Source organism: Empidonax traillii, unplaced genomic scaffold (genome assembly GCF_003031625.1).
Source record: "Empidonax traillii isolate 1590-97213 ecotype Southwest subspecies unplaced genomic scaffold, ASM303162v1 scaffold16:size2589160, whole genome shotgun sequence".
In the NCBI taxonomy this organism is placed as follows: domain Eukaryota; kingdom Metazoa; phylum Chordata; class Aves; order Passeriformes; family Tyrannidae; genus Empidonax; species Empidonax traillii.
Genome location: NW_020955209.1, coordinates 1,342,610 through 1,366,225, shown reverse-complemented (window position 1 = coordinate 1,366,225; position 23,616 = coordinate 1,342,610). Strand labels below are relative to the sequence as shown.

Below are 23,616 nucleotides of genomic sequence, written 5' to 3'. Positions count from 1 at the left end.
GAACTGTCCATTCCTCAAGAACCTCCGAATATTCCACACCATGTATTCTCTTATTTGGTAGCTGTCACAGAAGAATTATAGAGAGAAACAGGCACAAGATGGAACAGAACTACCCATAAAATGCCAGCTTTCTACTTTAAAAATAATTCCAATTAGAAGTTGCCTAACTTAAATTTATTTGTAAAATGCTATATTATATATAGCAAGAGCACATCAATATGACAAAGTACCACTGTTTGGAACCACTAACAACATATTTTCTACAAAGAACTATAAGCAGCACGTTTCAGAGCAACAAAACTTCAGTGCTTCTTTACAAAAGGAGGAAAATTAGTAAGGCACTTCCTCTAGGGTGGTAATGATAAAAGCACCAGTGTCCTTTGAGGGAATACGATAGTAACAAAAACGTTAAACAGACTTACTATGCAAGACAAAGGCCTGGATGCTCCTGGGAGCAGCTTGTAATAACACTGGTCTAAGCCAGAACAAAACACAGCAGCATAATACAAGGCTTCGTTTGTATTTTACCTTTTTGTCAATATTATTAAGGAAAACTAACACAACCAGGTTCAAAGCAGGGCAGCAGAAGGACCTCCTGCAGTCATCAGGACGTCCTACTTGTCACAAGCTCTTTACTAAACCAGTAACACTTACACTGAATGGGCACAGCCCTTGTGGCTGTGCCCATGTTCCAGGCTTGGCTATGCACCTTCCTAGAGCAGTCTGACACTTCTGTCCAACCAGGAGCCAGCAGCTGACCACAGACACTGCTCTCCAACACCACCAGAAATAGTGGGGAGTCTGGCATTCTCCACTGTAAGCCCAACAGGCTGAAAAACTCAGTAACCACAGCGCTTATGTGCTGTTGCAGTCTTCTTTAGTGATACTTTCCCTAAGAATTCTAGTTGTCTATATGATTTTGGAGTTCAGGAACACTGTATGTACTTACTGAAACTATTTTAAAAGGCACAAATTCGATTTGGCAAAGAAGAAAAATACCCATAACTCAGAAAAGTCAGGCAGCCTACAAAGTAGGCAAAAATTCTTCTGATTCTGATACATCCTTTTGCCAGCCCTTTTTCTAACGAACTCCTTTACATTGTCTACACATGAGAAAATCTAGAATTTTTTCTTAATTTAGGAGTTACTATATTAGCATACTAACTATACACCTGAAGCCACATGTTAAAAATTCTTTGGATGTGCTGTGGTAGCAGTCTTTCAGCTTTCAGTAAACATAAGTTTGTTCCAGTGAAATATATTAATTTTCTGTAGTGAATATTTCTCTATACTACAGCCCATAGATTCAAATTGCTATGCCCACATATACATTTGCACTCCTGTCCTTTATAAAATAAGCTTTAATATTTTTTAGCCCCTCTCTCAGTTAAAAAAAATCCTTTAAAAATAATTTAAAGTTACACTAATTGACTATTCTGGGTTAACTACTCACTGACAAAACTGTAAAACTCCATGGGATCTCTCCCACCTTTAGTTGTTCCATTCTAGCCCAAGGCATACTATCACTCTGTAGTCAACACTGAGTTGTGTTGATTAAAAAAAAAGAAGTTTAGATATGCTCAAGCTTTTGTAGGGATAATAATCTTGGATAGGGGGTGAAATAATTCTGTTGCTCTTCCTATTTAAAATTGTGAATAAAAACCAAAACTCTCATTGTTGATCCTGTATCCTTCAGAGATGGCAGTGCCAATTCCAGTGTCCAGAGTAGTGGCCAGTTGAAACATCATCCTTTGCTTCTTTGGGTTTATACAACTAGGGGTTCCCAACACTGTGTTAACTTTTCCTCGTTGACTGTGTTGACAACAACATGGTCGCAGTCATACTGTGTGCCTCCTGTAAAGAGAAATTTCAAAGAGGGTAGCTTGTCTTTGAAATTAGAGACAAATACTCTGTGTTTCAGAAAAAAAAATCTAGCAAGAGCTGGTGTAGAGAGTTTCTCTTCACCTCGAGGCACTGAGAAGACAGACGTGTTTTCATCACTGCCTGCTTTCGGAATTAATTTTGAAACAATTTTTTAATTAATCAAGATCAGTCTGCCTGATCCTCTCCACCCCTTCAGTAATTCAGTTCCTTGGCTTTTTCAGCCTGAGTGGGAAAGGAAAGAAACACTGCAATACAGCCAGGTGTAGCTCCTTTAAGACTGTCACTTCCCAAAAGTCACACTTGGCTGTTTAGTTTCCCCACAACAGTTGTCACTCTAAAAATGATGTTTACATGATGAAGTAAGTCCTGCTGCTAACAGACAATACATGTGTGATCACGTCAGCGACAAGGCCTACCACTCATTTACTCTTTGCCACTATAATCCTTTATTTGACCAGCTGCATGCACAGAGTATCACCCAACGTTCAGCTGTTTCCACCATCAGCGAAACTTATCTGAATGCAAAATAGAACCCTTTCTTAGAGGAGCTTAATTTAACTACGTGATGCAATGCTAAACATGTTCCCATAAGAAGAGCACCATTAATATTCTGACTTAAGAAACTCAGAAGCAAAGACACATTCAACTACAGCTGAAAGTCAGAACTGACATTTTCCCCTCAGATCTGCCATGTACTGCAGAAGCACAGGACATGTGCATCTTCTGTAGTACAACACACCTGCAGCAGCAGGTAATATTCCTGTTGGAAGCATCCATCTGAGCCAACCATTTTATACAAAGCATGCCAGGATACTCCCACAGACACTGTCTTTTGTTTTGCACACCAACTGCCTCACCCTCCCTGAATGAGCAAAAGACAAGCCTGGCAGCTGAAAGTTTACGGTGAGTAAGAAATATGGATTCTAGCAGACCTCATAAAGAAATATACTAAGCACCTGAAGTCCTGCATGGGCAGGCACATTCAAGAACAGCTGTTCTATACTAAGGAAATAGTGACTCAAGCTCAGCTGTTCTCCACTTCAGGTATTTGGGGGATGCTTTCTGGTGCCACTTTCCCAAATCAGGAGGGTCTCTGGGAAGGCTAACAAAGAGGATTTCTCTCCTTGCCACTACCAGGCAATTACTAAAAAGCAGTACAGATATACAACTTGCAAAATTCTTCAGAAAGGGAGGAAAAAGCCAATAACATAGGCTACATAGCTTAGTTATCACTGTGAGTGCAAAAATAATTTTAAGCAGTATCTGATAGAATGTAAACATGTTAAAATGGAAAAAGATGGGATTTTTTTTTTTTACAGTGGATAAAGAGACTCTGCTTTCTAAGGTGGTGCTCTGGACAAGGCTTTGTGCTACGCCAGTGTACCCACAAAGTGGCATTGGTAACTGTACAGTTGAACAACTGCATGAATTGGCTGAAGAATTCTGCTAACACTCAATTTGTGGTCCGGAATGGATCAGGAGAATTGGCAGAAACAGGTATTTTTCCTACTAGACTTTCTCCAATAAAAACTAAAAGTACCTACTTTTTTGAATTTACTGTACAGATTTTTTTTTTTTTTTTAAGCTGAGTGCCATCTGTACTTTCACCACCAGACCTATCCATTGTGAAGTTCTTCAAATACAAATGCAGAATACATTATTGCTTTTGACATGATTAACTGAAGAAAAGGCCATGCAATAGTGTTTCTGCTTGATTGGTGAAACTAACAACTGACTTTAGAAAAAGGTATGGCAGTCATGGTGATTAAAGGCTCTCCCTTTAGCTGGAGTCTTTTTAGATAAGTTTATAATTAATCATCACTAGCTTTTTATGGCAGTAAAGAGAATTTTTGACTATTTATGCCACTGCTGTACTCTGGTCAGACATCAGGTAACCCTTTTCTCGCAGTTCTGATAGTCCTACCCAGCTGAGGCAGGTGATTGTCCTGCTCTGCTCTGGTACAGCCTCACCTCGAGTCCTCTATGCAGTTTTGGGAGCCACAATATAAGGAGGATATAAAACTATTAGAGAGTGTCCAAAGGAGGGCCATGACGATGGTGAAGGGCCTTGAGGGGAAGCCGTAAGAGAAGTGGCTGAGGTCACTTGGGTCTGTTCAGCCTGGAGAAGAGGAGACTGAGGGGAGACCTCATTGCAGTCTACAACTTCCTGTGAGGGCAGGTGCAGGAGTAGGCACTGATCTCTCTGGTGACCAGTGACAGGACCCATGGGAACGGCATGAAACTGTGCCAGAGGAGACTTAAGTGGGATAGTAGGAAAAGGTTCTTCACCCATAGGGTGGCTGGGCACTGGAACAGGCTCCCCAAGTATCAAGCCTACCTGAGTTCAGGAAGTGTTTGGACAATGCTCCCAGGCACATGGTGGGATTCTTGGGGTGTCCTGTGCAGGGTGAGGAGTTGGACTTGGATGTTCCTTGTGGGTCCCTTCCAACTCAGGATATTCTATGATTCTATGAGTCTTGTCCTTTTTAGTTCTAAAGTATTGACTGATATTTTTCTGGTTGGGTGTTTTTGTGGGTTTTTTGTTTGTTTGTTTGTTTTGGGGTTTTCCTTGGTGTTTTATATTTTTTTTTTGTTGGGTTTTTTAGGGTGGTGTGGTGGTGGTATTTGTAAGTGATGTACTTAATTCCACAGCATCAATACAAAATTAATTTTAAAACAGCTAAAAAAAATTAACAGCTATAGAAAATGATTGTTCCCCTCACCCAAAAAGGCAGTTATGTAAGAGCATCTGATTATGCTAATCCTGCTAATCATTCCATTTGCTGCTTTTTCAGACCTTCTATGAAGCTATAAAAACAAAGTTCAGAAACAGTATCTACACAAATTAAATTACTACAACAAAAGTGACTCCAAAGCACATGTCAAGTGCAGGGAGACCTTAGGCTACTATGGCAGAATCTCATGCTTGCAATAAAGGTATAGCCATTAATAAACCAGTGAAAAAACTTATTGCATCTAATCATATTAGTGTAAAAGCCTGCCTTTGCTTTCCTAATATCCTTTGGCTATTGCATCTACAGCTACTATGTAAGAAAATTTGCTCTACTGAAATTAAAGTTAATGAGAAGTTAGGTTGTTCTTGCTTCAGCATTTTAAATAATCATATTCACATCACCCAAAAATTAACTGAGGATATCTACAGTGAGTGGACACTGAGAATACAAGATAAGCAAGTACTGTGAGTTACTAAATTGTATATAGGAAAAATGAAATGAAGTCCTAGGGCCTGTATAATTCAGGAGGTCAAACAAGCTGATCAGGTCTTTTTTGCTTCTAGATTAAAGTAACTAAAGCACCATCCTTAATTTATAGGCACATTTAGTGCCTATCCCACTGTAAGTACCAGGTAATTAAGACCCAATGTAATGAGATAAGATTTGCTTACCTTTGACATCTAAAACCAGCTTGGGTTTCATCTTGCTATAAATCCTGCCATCAGGACTAATATGCCAATATTGTTTGTCTTCATTCCGCTCAAATGACAGACCAAGTTTAGAGCCAGGAGTTATAAGATTTCCAACAATTGTCAAGCAACAATCCTCTGCCATCTGTATCATCAGAAAGGCAACAGCAATTATTCAAAATGGCCTTACTTCTAGTATCCACTGTTTTTTTATCAGATAGGAGCGATGTCATCAGGTAAGAACAGAATTCAGGAATTCTTTCCCTCAAGGAACGTATTTTTGCCCCGAACACAAGACTACTTATTTTTCTTTTGTTCCTGTTTCTGCTGAGACTCTCCACTACACAGGAAGATTAAAATAACCATGCTGTATCAGATCAAAAGGTACAATTAACACCTGTCTCTAGCAGTGGCCAATAACAGATGCTGAGGAAGACTAAATGCACTCTACTCCTGTATGCAGTATGTTCCTGGTCATCTCACCAACCTCCAGCCCAGGCTTTTCCATGCAGACCCAACACCTTTAATGCTTGTTTTCTGTCACTACCCACCAAGATCAGTGTAACCCTTTTACATGAACACCCTTCTGTATCATAACCCTTCTGTGGCAAGAAGTTCCAAATCTTGACTACTTTAAAAAAAAAAAAAAAAAGTGACTACTAGTTTTATTTGATGCTGTCCTCACCCCTTCCTTATTTTAAGGTATGTCTTGTCCATGCTGTTTGCAGACACTTCAAAAGTGTCCCCTTTACAGGCTAGAAAGTCCTAGATCTTTTGTCTCTTCCTTGCATAGAAGCCCTTCATCTCCTCTGCACAATTTTTTTTGTTCTGCCACTTCTAGTTCTGCAGTAGCCTTTTGAGATAAAGGTACATGTAGCTACGCAGCATTAAGTGTATGAATTTCAGAGTGTATCACAATAGTATTTACTTCTTTGTTCTACACTCTTTTCCTAGTAATTCCTATTATTTGATTTTAAAACTCTGCAAATGTCTTCTTGGTTAAAAAAAGAACTGGCAAAAATCAAGCTTACTTCAAAAGAGTATCAAGGCTGTATTAGTAGTAAATAGCAGTTAATTATTCTAGATGAACAGCGATTTTCAATAGATCACCATAAGCTGCACCTTTTGACTACTGAATGCACTTCTGTGTCAGATTAAATGCCCATCTGTCATTGTTGATATGGCCCTAAATTGTTTTTTGCCAGTATTTTTCAAAGTACTGCTTCTTGAAAAACTAGTACTTCTGACTATCATAACCTAGAATTCAGGTAAGTAGATTTAGTTCTGCAGTTCTGAAATCTGTATCTAAAACATTCTCTAGCAGGACTAGGAAGACTCCAGTCTTACACATTAGGTCCACTAAGCCACTACTGCATCCATCTCCAAGAAACACACGAAGAGTGAGAAGACCTGAATTTTTATCTGCTATTCATATCTGTTTCTGACAAAATGATCAGAATGACTTTCATATCCTGCTTACTGGTTATCCCACGTACTTAAACCAGCCTTTCCTTGAAAACCTCAGGCATACCTCAAGGTTCTGTGACTCAGCCAGTGAGACGACCCAAGCTTATAAGAAGAAAGGCACAAGTTCTTCCAGTGACCTACGTCTGACTACATGTCTACCCACCCAGGAGCTCAATTTTCTTTTTACTATGTGGTAAAACCCAATTTTTTGATTCTGTGCAAAGTAGATTTACTACCATTCAACAGAAAGACAGCAGAGCTCTGTAAGATTTCAGTCACCTAAGATCAGTGTTGCCAGCTTGCACTCCACACTAAGCTACCTGACTGCTATACAGCATGAGCTGTGTATTTTTTTGTGCACAGAAAAACTGCTTTATGAGATACAGAAACAGGGACAAAAACCAGGAGCATTTGTCTAAAGCCATATAATACCACGCTGTCTCCATATGAATACTTTCAGTGACATGTTTGAGAGGCACCATCAAAAGAGAAGTCTTTTGTAAGCGATATTAAAGCTTTTAGCTTACTTTGCATCATTTTGCTGTCTGCATAAATCCCTTTTACAACTGCATGTGTCCTGTAAACATGTCCGAACAATGCCTTAACTTATTAACAGTAAGATTCTTCCCTCCAGCATAGATGACATAGTTATAAATGGTTCCTTTGAAGTTATACAATCCTATAGAAAAAGTTCACATGATTCTTTGCAGTCCAGCTATTTAACAGTATTAAAGTAACTTAATTTTCTTTTGGCTGGCATCCCTACCTAAGACTTTTCAAGCTTAAACATTATATGAACTGCACATACCTCTGCTCACCTCAATGACAATTTGCACATGATTAGTTTTATGCACTGTGAGAAAAGTAGGGCATGATTTGGAAACTTGTAACAGAGGAAAGGGATGAATTTGACAAATACAGGGATAACCAGAAAACAAACCAAAAAAACGAAAACAAAACCACCCCAGATAAGAATAGGATTTTATCTTTAAGCTTGCCTGAAAGCAGGAGAGTATATAATGTACATTACACTAATTGGCCTACCACAAGGTATGCATAGTTCAAACATTATCAGGAAGGGTCTATTTTAAAAGGTCTCCCTGCTTTGACACACTTGTGATATTCTCACAGTGGAGAAAGAGGGCATGAACATGGAAAGAGCTCATGAAGTGCAAGACAATGATCTTCTGGTGTTGATTGTACTTCTGAGGCTACTATTCTTTACAAGGCAATAAATCCTAACTATAGTCTCTCAAAATTTCAATTACATATATTATAAAATCACACTACTAGTTAGTGTCACCAGAAAAAGCCAGAGTTCAATTAAAACAAAAACTCACTAAAAACGTTCCCCTACAGCAAGATATATTACATATGAAACAGAGTATGCCTATAAAACAAATTAAGATGATGCAGTAGGAATTAAATTCAGAAAGCCCTACTATTAGAGAAGAAAAAATGCACATTGAACTTGAACCTTACCCGGCACCTTATGAATCCATCCTGATAAACCCAGATTTGATCATCTGAGTCTGTATCTTCTGCAACCTGTATTCTGAGAAGATTCAGATTATCTAAGTTTCCATCAGCTGACATGAATTTTCCTGTTTCCTTGTTTCGAAGCCTGAAGTACACACGTTTCTGCAGAAAACAAAAGACCTCTTTAACCACAGAGAACACGTCTTGCTCTTGGTTAACTTCAGAGCAATTACTGTCAGTGCTGAACCCCATGCCTCCCTCTTTCTCTCAGAAAGCTTAACTTTTTTTTTTGAGAATTTAAATTTGAAAGCCCATAAACATCTTGGACAAGCTTCGAGAACTCACTATTCTGCATGGAGAGTTTTAGGCTCTCCTATGCACTAAAATCAGCACACAGAGGAAAGCTAAGAATTTTTAGTTGAGAGCAACACTAACTTCTCTATGCTAACTCCCTGTATAGATGCTCTTAGCTTTCATTAAGGGTGCACTTCTGCAGTGCTGCTTATTTCACTGGCACAAGTATTTCACTGCACATTCATGCTGTGGCCTGTTAATTTACATTTCTGTTTAGACATGCTCTCAGCAGGGCAGTCAAAATGCATTATTCCTAACTCTGCTTAAGCCTATACAAAGACAACACTATGACAGCAAGAAAATACAGTTGGTTGCAGGTACAAGTAATCTGTTAATTAGAAAAAGCTGTTTTTTCAATAAAATATAGCTAAGCAAGAACTTCAAATGTTAAAGCTCCCAGGACTGCCACACCACTGGACAAAACCACCTGGTCCTTACTTAGAGAACAAAATGAAAAGGGCACCACAAGAATAAATTTTGTATTAGATTTGCAAATTATTCTGCCAAGTAATAAGCAAGGAGGGTCCCCTCCTAAATCAACACAAAAAAAAATCACTACTAATTGAAGTATATTTTTTTTTCCGACCAATTTTCTTGTTGTTAGAAAAATAATGCACATAGTACAGACAATATGCCAGTAACCAGTTTGGGTGCTAATTATGAAATAATTTCAAATAATTCATATATAGTAGATATAGCCATTATTTGTTAATCCTTGTATGCTGTCTTCTATACTTTGGTTTAAAGTATGCTTAATGAACAGTTTAGCAGTATAATTGCAAAGCCACGTAGCATAATCGAACAGCTTTTATTACAAGCGAAACTGTGGAGTGATTTCTTTACACAAATGCCATTACTGAAGCTTGTGACATGCATCAAGGCTATAACGCTGCTTTCAAATCTGTATCTCCCCAACCCCACTACAAAATATAAATTAGTACTTCATAGCTCATGTCAAAGCCTACTCACCTGCAGTAAAGGTCTCAGAGAACCTATCTGACAATAGCCACTCGCTTTATACCAGTCTGGAATTTCATTTGGTGTTAACAACATCTGACGCCCCCTGTAATTACTATGTTCATAAATTATCCATCTACAAGGAAAAAAAAAAAAAAAGAATACTTTTACTACCAAATCCTTCTTTGGAATCAATAAACAGCTTTAACAGAAATCAGTCCCACAAAGTAGCAGTGTTGAGCTTTGCAAAGTCAATGACGTTCTTTGTAAGAGGCCTTCAAAAATAATAAAATCATGCCCTGATTTAGATCAACCACACTGAGTACACCAGAGTTCAAATTTCTAAGTCCTGTTATTTAACAATTACAAACTGAATAAAGCAAAGCATTTTCTTGGGAGAATCAAACCTTTAACTATCATCTATTTCAGGAGGCAGTGTGACTCCTCAGGGAGCACAGATCTATATGCTACTTGTGGCATATATGCTAGACAGCTGCAGGTGCAGAACCTAAAGTTTTGTCTATCTAAATTTGGCCTGAGGCATGGGAAAGAACTGCTGTGGATTCAGACTGCAACAGGCAAATACTGAAAACTGCAACAGGGTGAAGCTCTCTGGTGTTTTGATAGAAGTTTTATTTCAGAACACCTTTCTTCTTTCCAAATACCTGAAAGGGGGGCAGGGAAGAGACAAGAGAGAGAGCAAGAGCGCATTTAGAAAATTTTTGTTAGCATTCCCTAGCACATATCCAACTACACGTACAATCACAGGCTGAGTGTAATCTGTCAGAACACAACCTCTGATTCTCTACTATTCGCACAGGCAGTGAATTACAACTAGGCTTCAAAGTAGGCTGCAATACAGTGCAATTTGTAGAGTTTTCTCACGCTGATTTGTTGGAATTGTCAAACAGCCATGGGTTTTTGAGTACATAAATACTCAATATGCATGTTTTTCCTGTTGCCTCATTTCTCTGACTGGTTTGTCAGCAGACATCTATATCTAGAAGCACACTCACCTTAATTTTGGTGCTTTTTTACAGCCTGATACATGTCTATCCCGGGTATGATATTAGGAGAATTATAAATGGAGGTCTCTTAGCAAAGGATGAGAAGATGAACCCCCCCTTCAATAAGGGAGGCAGTAGGGGCAAGGAAACTAAACCTTGTATTTTGACACATTTCAGCAGCTGACACTGCTATAATGAAATCAGAATTCTCAAGTCATATTCTATATGTTTCCAGTGATTCACCAGAAAAAAACGCCACATATATGCATTGGACAGGAAACACACACACTTCAAAACTCTATTAACTGGAATCATGGTAACCATGTTATTGGTAAAGAAGTAACTTGATGTTTGACTTGATGTTATGGAAAGTGAGAATCAGCTATGCTGTGGTTAGAATGAAAGATACTGAAATCTCAGAAGGCTTCAGAATACAGAACATGTACCTTTTCTTATAACTTTTGTTTCAAAGTTCAGTTCAGCGAGATAAGGAAACCCTTTGATCAGCTTATCCAGATGGAGGAAATAGTTTGCTCTACAGGCCTGGTATTAGCTATCCACTTGAGGGCACTCTTAAGCTTTCCAACAGCATCTCTCTAGCACACTCCTAGGAAATTTACCTCTTCAAAAGAACACATTTCAGTGCAAAGCAACAGTAACATGGATCTATCGTTTAAAAAAAAGTCACATTCTTCAACTTAGAAAGAAAAAAAAAAAGAAAATATACTTGGGACAAATATCTTAGAGGTAGAGGTTAAGAACAGGAAAAAAACAAAAAGAGAAATATAACAGATCTACTGGAACCCTAGAAGATAGCACAGTAATTTTAAAAATTCTTCCGAACAGCTTTTAAACTTCATCACGGACTATTTTTTTACATGATCTTCAAGAGTACATTTAGAGAACAAAACTGCTTAGAAACAAATTTAGCTGCTAGATTTACAACCCAGGGTCTCATCCAAATCCTGAAGAAAAAAGGGATGGTTACTAATGGCAGAAGGGGCCAGATAATGATCTGATTGTAACACTGTGTCCATAACAAGGTTAAAGGATGAAAATTTTGAACTTATGACACAGATCACAAACTGAATGATTTATTTATGACTGAGATCTAAACCAAGAGCACGGAAGTTGGATGCTATACGAGCTGACTTTTATAATATGGCATGAGAGATGACAGCAGTTGCCTTGTGAGCTTTATTCAAATTCATTTCAACTTCTAGCACAGGACACCAGTCAGGGAAAACATTGTTGAAACAGGAAAATGAAATGAAGTTAAAATGCTCTGTAAGAAGAAACTGCATTAATGCACTACACACATTATGATATTCTAATTTTACATTCCTTGGATCCTAGCACCTATAATGTTTCTGTTGAATAAGTACATCATTCTACAGAATCAAAAAGCCATTTTAAACTTACATGCCGCCAAGGACTTGAACTGAAGCTATTCGAGGACTGTATCCCAGGAACTGGAGATTTAAGATTTCTGTACTCAATTCAATTTTCTTTCCTTGGAAATCTGTCTTTTCAAAAAGAGCTATGCAGGGCTCAGACAGTTCCTGCAAAAGGAAGATGAGCACTTTTTATAGGATGTTAGAACTCCAGATGGTAACTGTGAACAACATTACTCCACACAGTCCTTTTATTTCAGAGGTTTCCTGATTGTTTAAGACCAAAGACAATGTTTTTGCTCTACAACCAGTTACTTAAAAGAAATTTTAAAAAAATATAAAAACCTGTTATTCAAAACACACAAGAGATCTTCTTGCATAGAACACAAAACTTCCTTATCTTAAGGCACACACAGACATCTCTGTGGTTGATTCTTGCATAATATCTTTAAGTATGTTTTAAAATGCATTTTAATCAATGCCACATCCCTTTTCCATTGCACCACACCTCACTCAGTGAAGGAATTTTCATCTTCAAACCCGAACACATGTTAAGAGAATACTGATTTCTACAGCTTCAAATGACAGCCTTGTCAGCACTGCTTATCACTTACTGCTTTAATTTTTAACTTTTACAGTAGGTTATGGCAACATCAATCTTTGACTAGACAAACGCTGCAAGATTCATACTTCTGAGGTGAAATTCATGACAAGTGAAAACTGTAACATCTGAATTCTCCAAAATGGGGAAGTGATTCTCCTCCCCATCTGTCAAAATGCTTCTGGTGTCAAAGGGATTCTGTCTACATGAAACTCCCTGCACCACTGAATCCAATTTAAATGTCTTCTGGATAACCAACCTGGGACTCTTTTCTGTGGGGCAAGCTATCTGTAGTGGACTGGAAATAACCTCTCACAATTAAGGCCTTCCTGTGGAAGCTGGGAGGTAGAGTTTGAAATCCCCCAGGGTAAAATCATTTTAAGCCTGAGTGTCCCAGTGTTACAGTGTACACTCATAGACAGAAATGGCACTGCCACTCCCTTTCTCACAAGTCTTCCAGCAATGACTGCATAAAAGCAACGCCACAGCCAGAAGAGTTCCTTCCTTCTGGCATGTGTTCAGCACACTCAAACACATCAACTGGATCGGGAACGCCTGACATGACGCAAAGTCTCGACAGACTCCCATCTGGCCTCAGGCATGGAAACAGGCCCTCCAAGGCAGAGCTGGCTCCATGCGTGCATGGCAGCTCATATATGCATGCTTCCATGTGACTTTGTTAAGCAAGACCTCACATCTACCAATTTCTAGACAGTGCTTAAATTCCTCTTTGGTCTCCCTCTAGATGTTTAAGGGCTCAGATGACAGTATTGCACGAGCATCACCATTATCTGCACAGCAGTCCAGGCTATTGCACAGCAGCTGAGCTATGCTTTCTGATGGCACACATGCTGCTAGGCTGTGGAAAATGCCAGGAAAGGCCTTTTAGCTTACTCCAAGATTAGAGTATGCTCATCCTCATGACTGAGTGTGAAAGGCTAACACCAGTTAGTCTGTCACGCATCACCACAGGTAAAGAGCCTAACAAGAACAGTCACACCACGTTGATGTCCCAGTGCCTCTGACCACTCAGCCCTTTTACAGAACAGCACCTACACTCTGAGAAACCCAACCTCTCAGGCAGCAGCCCTTCAGCCACATACAGTGCTTTAGAAATAATCTACTTCCAAAGAAAACAGAGACAGAAAAGGAAATCCTCCAGTATTCTGCCACACCTTACACTCGGGGCATTCTCTGGATTCAGCAACAACACTGTTAGATAAAGCGATCCTCGAAGAGAGAAGTGCAAGATCAGCTTGTGAATTTTTCTTTCAGTACTTCCCATGCACTGCACTGTATGAAGTTGGTGTTCCTGTGTATCTACATTTAGTTATTCCAGAGTTGCTTGTTAAAAAGAGGTATTTTCAGCATGACTGTTCAAGCATAAACCACATTCACAGTTTTTTTTATAGTACATTCATGAAAAAGAACATGTATCAAATTCAAGAAGGAAAAATGCTATTTTCTATCTGCAGCACAACCATATGGAGCACGCAAAGCAAGCACAACCAAGCAAAGATACAATGGCATAAAAAAACCCCAAAAACCTGGAGCTTTTAAACAAAAGCCCTTTTAACTTTCACTTACAAGTTTATCAAATATCCCTTAAATTTTTTTTTATGTTCCCCTATAAATGGATCCCAGCAAAAGGGAGATTAATTAGATAAGTACAGTAATGTGACATATTAAACTAGCAAAAGTGCTTCTTGTATAGAAATGTCAGAGAAAAATCATGAGCAAAGTTATAAAAAGGGCAGATGGTGGGGAAGAATTAAGATTAGCACTGCCAAAAAACCAGTTCCAAAATTAGTCCGACAGGTAGTTAGAATAATAAGGTTCAAGTTTTTGGAAAATCATCAAAAATGAACAATATGATCATTTCTGTTTAACTGCTTATTTTTTCTGTTCTGGTTTGCTCATAAACCACTGAGCAAAGCAACCCATTTTCCTTTACTCTGCAGCTGGGAAGCCTCTGAAAAAGGAAGCAGCACTACATGATTTGCAGACAGATGCAGCTCTGTCCTACTGTCTGAAATGTGATAAACTGCAGGACTAGAACAAGTTTCACAAGTGAAAAGAACTTTAAAAAGGCACAGAATAGGCTGTTTTAAGACAACAGTCTCTTTCACAAATAATAAATCTTTCCAAAGTAAGCATTTTGAAACCAAGAATTCCTGACATTTACAGAAGAGCCTATTTTAATTCATGGTGATCACCCACCAAGCTTGGCTAGAAACAATTCTATTGTTTTTAATAGGATCTGTCTACTAGACAGTCAAAGAGTTCAGAAGGCAGACATACTTGTTGCACATGTTTGTTTACAGGGTACATCAAAATGCTCAAGACATGAAAGAGGATGACACATTTTTAGTTCTCCGTCAACTGACAGGTTACCAAAATTACAGTGGAGTGCAGTAAGGCTGCCAAATTCAAAGAAGAGAGTCAATACTGAACTCTTCCTTCTTAAAAATCTCCTCATATTGCCGTTAAGTTCCTGGAATCTTGACCACATTTTGCTAGTAATTACTTTGATCTTAAAAGATACTTGCAGATTCCATAAGTGATCCATCATAATGATTGGTTATAGACTTGAGCAAACATGTTCCTCACCACTGATGAGTTACAAAATATGTAAATACAGTTTAGTTTGTATCCACCACACACAACACTGCCTAATTTTGCCAAATGGCACTGCGTGTTGCTTTACTTTATCTAAAGTGTGCATTATTTTGTGTTTAACTCAAATTGCATTTCCCTGATGATACCAACAGTGTTTTATAATTACATGTATTTTATATAAAGTTGCTTAGTTATGTCTGCTTTTTTAATATGCATCAAAAACAAAGTCCACAGTACAGGTAATTCTTCACACTGTTCTACCACTTTCTCAACCGACTCTAAGTGGTCTCTCCTACTGGGAAATAGCCTGACACAATCTTGACTCTTTACAATTCTTTTATAAGCTGTTATGAAGAACGGGGATCCCAGGCAGCTGCTTCTGTGATGTCTTCTTTGCAAAAACAGCACAGAGGTCAAAAACAACCTGACTAACTGCAGTAAGAACATTTAACTGCTAGTGCATAGAGGAAAAAACAACAAAAAAACACACAAACACAAAAACAAACAAAACCACCCCACAAAAACCAAAACAAAACACACAAAAAATCAAAACAAAATTACCCAAACCAAAATCAAACCAAACCAAACCAAAAAACCCCCATCCCTGCTCTGTTATCTGTGTGCTCTAGAGTTTTTACTGCTGGAAAAAATACAAAGGTCAAAATCATCACTGTATTAACCTTTACAATATTTCTAATAGCTTTACTTACAATATTTATAATCCGTAAAGATTTTAGAACTGCTTGGGGTGAACAACCCATCGCTGTTAGATCGGGATAGGTTCCTTCTTCTAACACATACTGGTTACCAGAGAATTCTTCCTGGTCATACACTATGCAGCTGCAGGAAGAAGGAGAAGAAATTACCTCTTAAGACATCTGTGCAAGTGTAATGCAGAAACATTATTTACAATGTTTTGTCCTGAAAGACTGATGTGCAAACTGCAAACTACTGTCCTCTGTAAGTCCCCATATATGAAACCACTTCAGGTGTTAGAAAGTTGGTTGCTTTTCTAAATCTTACACTGTCTTACCAATTTTGTAGTATTCATTCAATATAACTTACCTGCCATCTAAAATTTTTGAAGACTTCACAGCAAATGAATCAATACATCTTGTGTTTTTTTCAAATACTTGGCAGTTACCCTTGAATTCAGGCTCTGAAAATAACTGGACCTTTAAAAAGTTATAAACATATTTAAAAACAATTCATTCTTCTACCTTCAGTAACGTCTCTATCACTACTTCTATAATTAGATTAAAACACACTTACACAGAGTTCCTCAGTTACATATATTTTTTGTTACCTCTTCAGTCTTGCAATCCTTGTTCAAGATAGCAAGGTAACAATTCCAAAAATTACTTCTGGCTGTAAATCACTCAGTAACAAACAAAATAATTAAAACAACACTAGTGAAAATAGCTCCTTGGTGTATCTGCTGGAAAAAATTTTTAATTCCCACAGAATGGCCAGGGTAGGCACACATTTAGTGAATGGCCATAAAAAGTTTTCTGTTATCAATCCACCTAATCTCCAAAATACATACACTTCCCAGTAAATGAAAATTCTCTGCCTCTCAGAACATAAATGGTGCATAATCTTGGCAAAGTACTCAGACAGCATGCCAACAGGCATGGTACATATTCCCAGGGTAGATGGGCTTTATGTGCCTGTTAATTGCTATAGATATAGTCATATTGATTCTTTCTCTGCTCAGAGGATTAGAGAAGATATGTCACCCAGAGCCTTTTGTCCTTGTTAAAAAAAAAGTTCTAAGCAGCAAACATGCTAATTTGGTTAGAGGATAATTAACCATGATCACTCAGAAGTCATTCACATTATCACATGCCTACCAGCTTTATTCACTCTTAATAGAGATACGAGTGTGGGCACGTACAGCGTTCTCCAAAGATGAATACACTGATGATGGATGCAAAATATTGACTGAAAGCCATTACTTCTCTGCTTCCTTAGAATAAGGTCTTCCCTAGGACAGGGTCTTAATAGGCACTTAATATAGAGATGCAAATAATTTTTCATGCACACGGCTGAAAATAAGCAGCCTTGATATTTTTATTCCCCATAGTTTATATATTATCCTTACACAAGAGATTCCAGTGAGGCATGCTACTCATCAGGACTGCAAAACAAGGCAACTAATATATTTCTCCCTACTTTTTAGTTCCATGATACACTCACCATTTTGACTGAAATGAAAATAAAAAGTAACTTTGTACAGGGAAAAACCTGAAAAGGTTCAGAATTAAGAAAGGATGAAAAAAAAAAAAGACGTCCGGTAGACTCACGTAGTCAAAACTACATATTAGTACTTTCCCATAAGAGACAGTCACTCACAACTGTTTTTTCACTGTTTGAGTGAACAGTTTGTTCACGCACAACTACTCAGCAGTAGTTGTGAGTGAACAAAACTCCCTTGAATTAGCAGAACTGTTAACTAAGTAAGAGGTCCAGAAGTAATTACGTCACAACTATACCATGAACAACATCATCTATCTTGTAGAGCCCTCGCTTCAGCGTTCAGAGTTCAGGTACCTGCACCTCTGCATAGAGGGCTGTGGGCTGCAGCTCCTCAAAACAATCTCTGATACCCCGAAAGAGCTCACCTGCTGAACGAAGACACTGCCAGTGCCCAAAGGAAGTTCTGACTGCAATTGTGTATTAAATCCCACCTTCCTTGAGTCTTAATGCCTTTCTCAAGAGGTTCGGAAAGCAGCCTTCCTTCACCCGCAGTTCTCACTCTTTGTCTGACTAGAAGCTATCTATGCAAGTGCCTGGGTGTTACGCTGGATGAAAAGCCATTTCTTTATTTACATGTCACAGACACTATACAGTATGTTTCATGCAATTAGACAAGTATCTTACCTTGACTTTGCCCCTTTCACTTCCAACAAAATCCTGCAAAAGTTTTGAGGGGAAAAAAGAGGAAAATCATTTTTAACAGTGATAAAATAACACATGAAAGTTTACAATTAACTATTGTTTAAAGAATGTAAATAAACTGAATTTGATAGAAAAAGCATACTTCCAAATACTTCAGAGAAACTTGCAAAAGAAGTATAAAATTAGGTCCTTACCATGACGATGGGTTGAACTGAAGATATTTTGCAATTCTTTCCCCCCCATGCCTCAACGCTGGGATATAGCCCTTTAGCCAGTACATACTGCTCCCCCGTAAACTCAGGATTCTCATAAGCCACCCATCTAAAAGAGAAAGAAGAGGAGGGTGATCGGTAGAAGTCACACTACATTTCCAAACCACAAATGTGTATATTCATTCCTGTCTTAATGTAAGAACAAATTAAAAAATTTCTGAAGTGCCAAACTTGATGCTATTAAAACACTAAACAAACCAGTGCATCTGATACTGCACACTCACGTAAATTTTACTTCCATAAGTGCTACTGTGTCAATACAAATCAAAGTGAATTAGCTAAAGCAGACCACAAGTTTAGACACATCATCTGCTAGATATCCTAAAAGCTGTCTACAGTAAGAATATTTTGAGATGTTTTACAATTCTATTATTTCACCTAGAAAAAGTTCTCCTCTAAAAAAGAAAATGAGACAAATAACAGAATACAGCTTTTTGGATAAAACTAACTTTCAGAGTCATCTGGGCAGTAAAGATGGGAACAGTGGCTTTTAATGTTGCCTGTAGCTACAGTTCAGTTGTGTGTAAGAAAATACACACCCAAACATAAAGCTGAGCTGCAACAACAGGCATAAATGCCAATGAGAGCAGGTTGTTCTCTGCTAGGAATCAGAGACATCAGCAGAAAGAAGACCCTTGAAAGTTAAGCATTAAAACCATCACAGATTTGACCAGAATAATGTATTTAAATTCAAAGCCATTACTACTACTTAGATCTCATGCCTGACATAGGCCACAAACTCAGAGTTCTGCATCAAGCCCATAACTTCTCAGTCAGAATATGCCTTTTTGAAAGACATTCATCTTTTGAGATGATACACACTTTAAAAGCAACCAAATCACTACACATCTCTCTCCAATGTTCAGTTACCCCTGCAGTGCTTTAGGTCTAGTCTGAAGTATCTGCTATCAGCTATAGCCTTGCTATGTATAGTCAACTACATTCAATAAATCTTCTTCTATGGCCTTCTTCTAACCCTGGTTCCATACTGAAAGCCCAGAAAGAGCACTCCCTCAAACACTACCACCTCTGATTTTGTGATAACCCACATAACTTCTCTTACCTTTCACTGCTAGACTCTTCAAACTTTCCCATAGTTACATTTACAGTCTTTTTTTTTGACTGCTTGTTTTTTGAGTGCCCATATGGGGACAGGCCACAATAGCAGCTGAATTTCATTCATTATATTTCTGCAATCAGGACATCTTGCTGGTTCGTGATTCTACGACAAAGTCTTCTACTCATAGTCAACCGACTTTCAATTCAGGCAATGTGGTGCATAATGAGCACACACTAGGTTATACCAAAACCCACTTTCAGTGGTTTCAGAAACTTACTGAGTCTCAACACTAACAAAAAATTTTGTATCATAAAGCAGCGAAACGATATGGAACTTACAATTTGCAATGGAAGATGACTCTCACCATCTAAATTCACCATAAAATGATCTATGTGTGTCAAGCAATTGGATTCTACAAAGCTGCAAGTTTATTCCGAGTACAAATGCCAGAGCATCTGCAGATATACGATGGGGAATAACCTCAAACTGAAATAAAGCTGCATCAACATGTATATGCTGAGAATATGAACTTTATATTACTTTTCCATGGCAAACACTTAAATAATGATTCACATACATCACTATTCACATCTCCTGGTTTGCCTCAGATATAATCAATTATTCTAACTTGTTACGCACTAATTACTTACAGCATATTTCAAGGCCCATTTCAAAATCACCTCAGAGTAATTCATCAAAGAGACATTGGTATGTACAATAAATTGAGCAGACAGTTCAAATGTCTCAGGTGTGTCTACACCTGTATACCACATATACCAAAAGCAGTGAAAATGAGGTTTCCTTGAATAATTCCTTCAGCAGACATTCATTAGATTTGTCAATGCACAAATGCTAGGGTACAACTTTGGTGCACAGCAGTTTAACTTGATTGACATCTATGAAAGCAAGTGTTTCTGATATTAAGTGAATTATAAAACACATCAGATGCCTCCTAAAAATCTCTTGGTAGCAGTTTACTTCCCCCATCTAAAAAGAAGCTTGAATGCAAAAGTAATCAACAAATCTAAGCTGCACATGTTTACATTAAAATAAATGGGATTTAAATAACTAAGTACCACGCTTCCATGAAATTACTCAGAGAGTTTCTAGAGGCAGGCCTTAATGGTGAAATACTTGAGCTTTTCCACTTTATTCAGAAGCCCATACAAGCTGCTGAAAGTAGTAATAACAACATCAAGGACAGGCAGCTGAATTCAGTACCAGCTAAACCAGTCAGACCTCAAGACTATCCTTAAGAAGGGAGCACTGCCTTAATCCAACTTCTGACTAACTGAAAGGCCTGGAGAGCATGACACTGTCTCCGTATCTGAGCAGGAGAGCAACATTCCAGCTGCCAGGCACAACAAAAACTGAAGTACTACTCTGAAGCATGGCAACAACCACCCTGCCCCACAGGGAGCGAGTTCTCCTAACACAACAGATTTTGTAACCCCCAGCCGTACAAATTGCCTTAGCGAGGCTGAGCAACAGCTTCATCCCAGGCGGCTGGCAGGATGGTGCTGGAGACTCCTCTGCACCATCCATGCCCCTGAAAACAGAGATGTAGCATAAAGCTCCGTTTATATATTGTTAATACTATTACACACAGAGAATCTTTCTCCAAATCCCTCTACGTATGATGTTGAGGAAGTGCAGCTCCAAACAGGGTTAGGCCAGTATTCACCTTATCTAACTTTAGGGGAAAGCAGGAGGATGGGGGGCGGGGGGGGGGGGGAGGCGGAACACGACCCAGAAAGTTAACTGGCACTTGCAAATTTGTAGCATGATTAACAGAGAGGATGAGGGAATAAAATTTTGTTAGAGGAAAGAGAGAAAACAGGCTCCTCATACCCCTTTGTGATTGTGATGCCTAGTATCCCAGGGACCTGCGAACTTTCATGTTGTGACTCCTTTTAAGGTTTTTGCCAAACAACAGTTCAGAGATAGGGAGAAGTGGATGCTTTGATTGAAGGGCTCTTGCCCTTTTCTACACCCAGTGGAGGTTTGTTCTTGTACCTTGCGTCCCTTTAGTTTCACTTGTGTTACCTCCCTGACTGCATCCAGACTAAATGTACTACCTTCTGGTTTCTTCTGGTATATGAACTACTCAACACATAATTATTTCCTTAATGTCACTATCCATACATACACTAGAAGCAGCCAAATCTACACTGTGGACTACTTACTTCATAACTAGGGGAAAACCAGGCTGATTACACAACCACAGTAAACAAATGCCTACATTAAAAAAAAAAAAAAAATCTGAAAAAGTTCTTCCAGCAAGTTCTAAAACAATCAACTAAAAGACAGGGGCTTCTTCAGGAGTTCTGGCAAAAGTTTGGTGTGTTTACGGATAAAGAAAAGGCACATTGCAAGTGTACAATTCCTGTGGTTTTGATCACTATTAAGTATAAGCTTGAAGAGTTTTTAAGCAGAGGGGAAATGAAAATTGTACAACAGTTGGTTTTAGTACTTGCTTGAACTTGTAAAGGGTGTTACCTGTTGCTAGTAAATACTTCCATTTTCCACCACTTCACATTCTGCCAATTTAGAAGTAAAGATCAAACCCTACTTAAAAGAAGAAAGGCCTCTCCTATTTTCAGGCAGTCTGGATTACTTTCTCCCACCCTAATGGCAGAAAAATAACTTTTGGATTTTATGTTTGTCCAGTCTCTGAAGAATGCTCAGGAGCAAAACATTTTCATTTACAAAGAAGTCAATACTCATAACCTTAGGATATATTTTTCATGCTGTCTTTACAATGGATTTAGCAAAGGCATTAAATATTGCTTGGAAACATACTTTAGAAACACAATAGCTGAAAATTTTAATGCAGCTAGTGCTCAATTACACCAAAACAGAATATTCACTCCCCAAATGCAGAGCTGGGCTGTCTTCAGCATACTGTTTAGAGCTGCAGTTGAGCTCAGAACTTGTTCAGCAGTATCTGTGCACTGCAGTGTCAGGCTTTCTTTTCTTTGATATACCCTTTAAATTACAGAGCAATCAAATTAATTATGTGGGAAATACAGATCATCTGTTACATCTGTTACTGCTCTAACTGCTTACCCCAGACACCTGTAGTTAAAAAAACTGCAATGAAAGGTTCAGGGCTTCCTACATTTTTGACTTTTTATTTTAATTAAGTACTCTCAATACAATATCAGGAAGGTTACTTCAAAATATTATGACAAGCTTTTACTGACTCTGTCACAATTCACTACATCATCATCTGCATTACATTCTAAACAGCTCAGGAAATTGCTCAATGGATTATTCACTGCTTTATGACAGATTTCTTGGAAAGGAGGATATAAAAAAATCTTCTACCTGAACAGATGAAATAAAGCACTGTATTACCAAACATGACTTAACACGAATCATTCAAGCTTTCCGACACATTAACAGATAGTAAGAACACCACCACAAAACCCCCAAATACTCATAACCTCTCTGGAAAGCAAGAAAAGGTTCATAACCACCTGTTATGAACAATGCATCTAAATTTTTAAAAAGCTTATTGCTACAAATTACATCTTTCAGAGACTACAAGGTGGAAGATTACAGGAGCAGTAGCAGAGTCTGTGGGACAACTTCTGTTCATAATGACTTCTATCCACGTTTGCCATCAGAGTATTAGAGTCACTCTTAATTACTAGAATACTCAAACTCAAGTATGATTTCTACCTCAGCAGCAACAGACACATTTACTAGAACAACTACACAAAGGGCATGATAGGTAACCCACAATTTGTTTCCCAACCTTCAGAGGTGACTCTTTCCCATTAATCTCCCTTGCATATTACAGAAGACAAAAGACCACAGTGGCTTCAAAGGTCACCAGGCAGAAAAAAACCCTGCTGTTGCACCATATTCATATACAAATTAAAAGCATTCCTATGGAACACACTGAGCTTGATTCTGCAACCTTTATCCAGACAAAACTTGCCGAGATATTGCACAGATAACACACAGAAAGATTTAGGGTGTGGCTGCATAAGCAGAGCTTTCAGCAAGTCACCTGCATGCATACTAGGCAGGGAGACAGACTGTACCTCTCATACTCTTTTGGTTCTACTTCTTTAGTTAATTTTGCGTATTTGCAGCCATGATTGCTAATACCTGTCTGTATTTCTGTGTTCACAGTCTGCAAGGCTGTGAAACTCAATTTGCAATTATTGTACTAGACAAATCAAA

The 23,616-nt window shown here is 38.4% G+C and overlaps 1 protein-coding gene across 1 annotated transcript in view; it reads right to left on the bottom strand.

Annotated features, from left to right (window-relative positions):
• Positions 1 to 65: 65 nt before the first annotated feature.
• CRYBG1 (crystallin beta-gamma domain containing 1) overlaps positions 66 to 23,616 on the bottom strand; it is a 41,288-nt gene continuing 17,737 nt past the window's right edge. The window contains exons 13-21 of the mRNA XM_027895236.1: positions 18,282 to 18,408; positions 18,070 to 18,102; positions 16,252 to 16,361; positions 15,897 to 16,026; positions 11,995 to 12,134; positions 9,578 to 9,701; positions 8,258 to 8,416; positions 5,291 to 5,453; positions 66 to 1,854 (exon numbers count right to left, since the gene is read on the bottom strand). Of these exons, the coding sequence (XP_027751037.1) occupies positions 1,766 to 1,854; positions 5,291 to 5,453; positions 8,258 to 8,416; positions 9,578 to 9,701; positions 11,995 to 12,134; positions 15,897 to 16,026; positions 16,252 to 16,361; positions 18,070 to 18,102; positions 18,282 to 18,408 (1,075 nt within the window). The 3' untranslated portion in view covers positions 66 to 1,765. The remainder of the gene's footprint in view (positions 1,855 to 5,290; positions 5,454 to 8,257; positions 8,417 to 9,577; positions 9,702 to 11,994; positions 12,135 to 15,896; positions 16,027 to 16,251; positions 16,362 to 18,069; positions 18,103 to 18,281; positions 18,409 to 23,616) is intronic.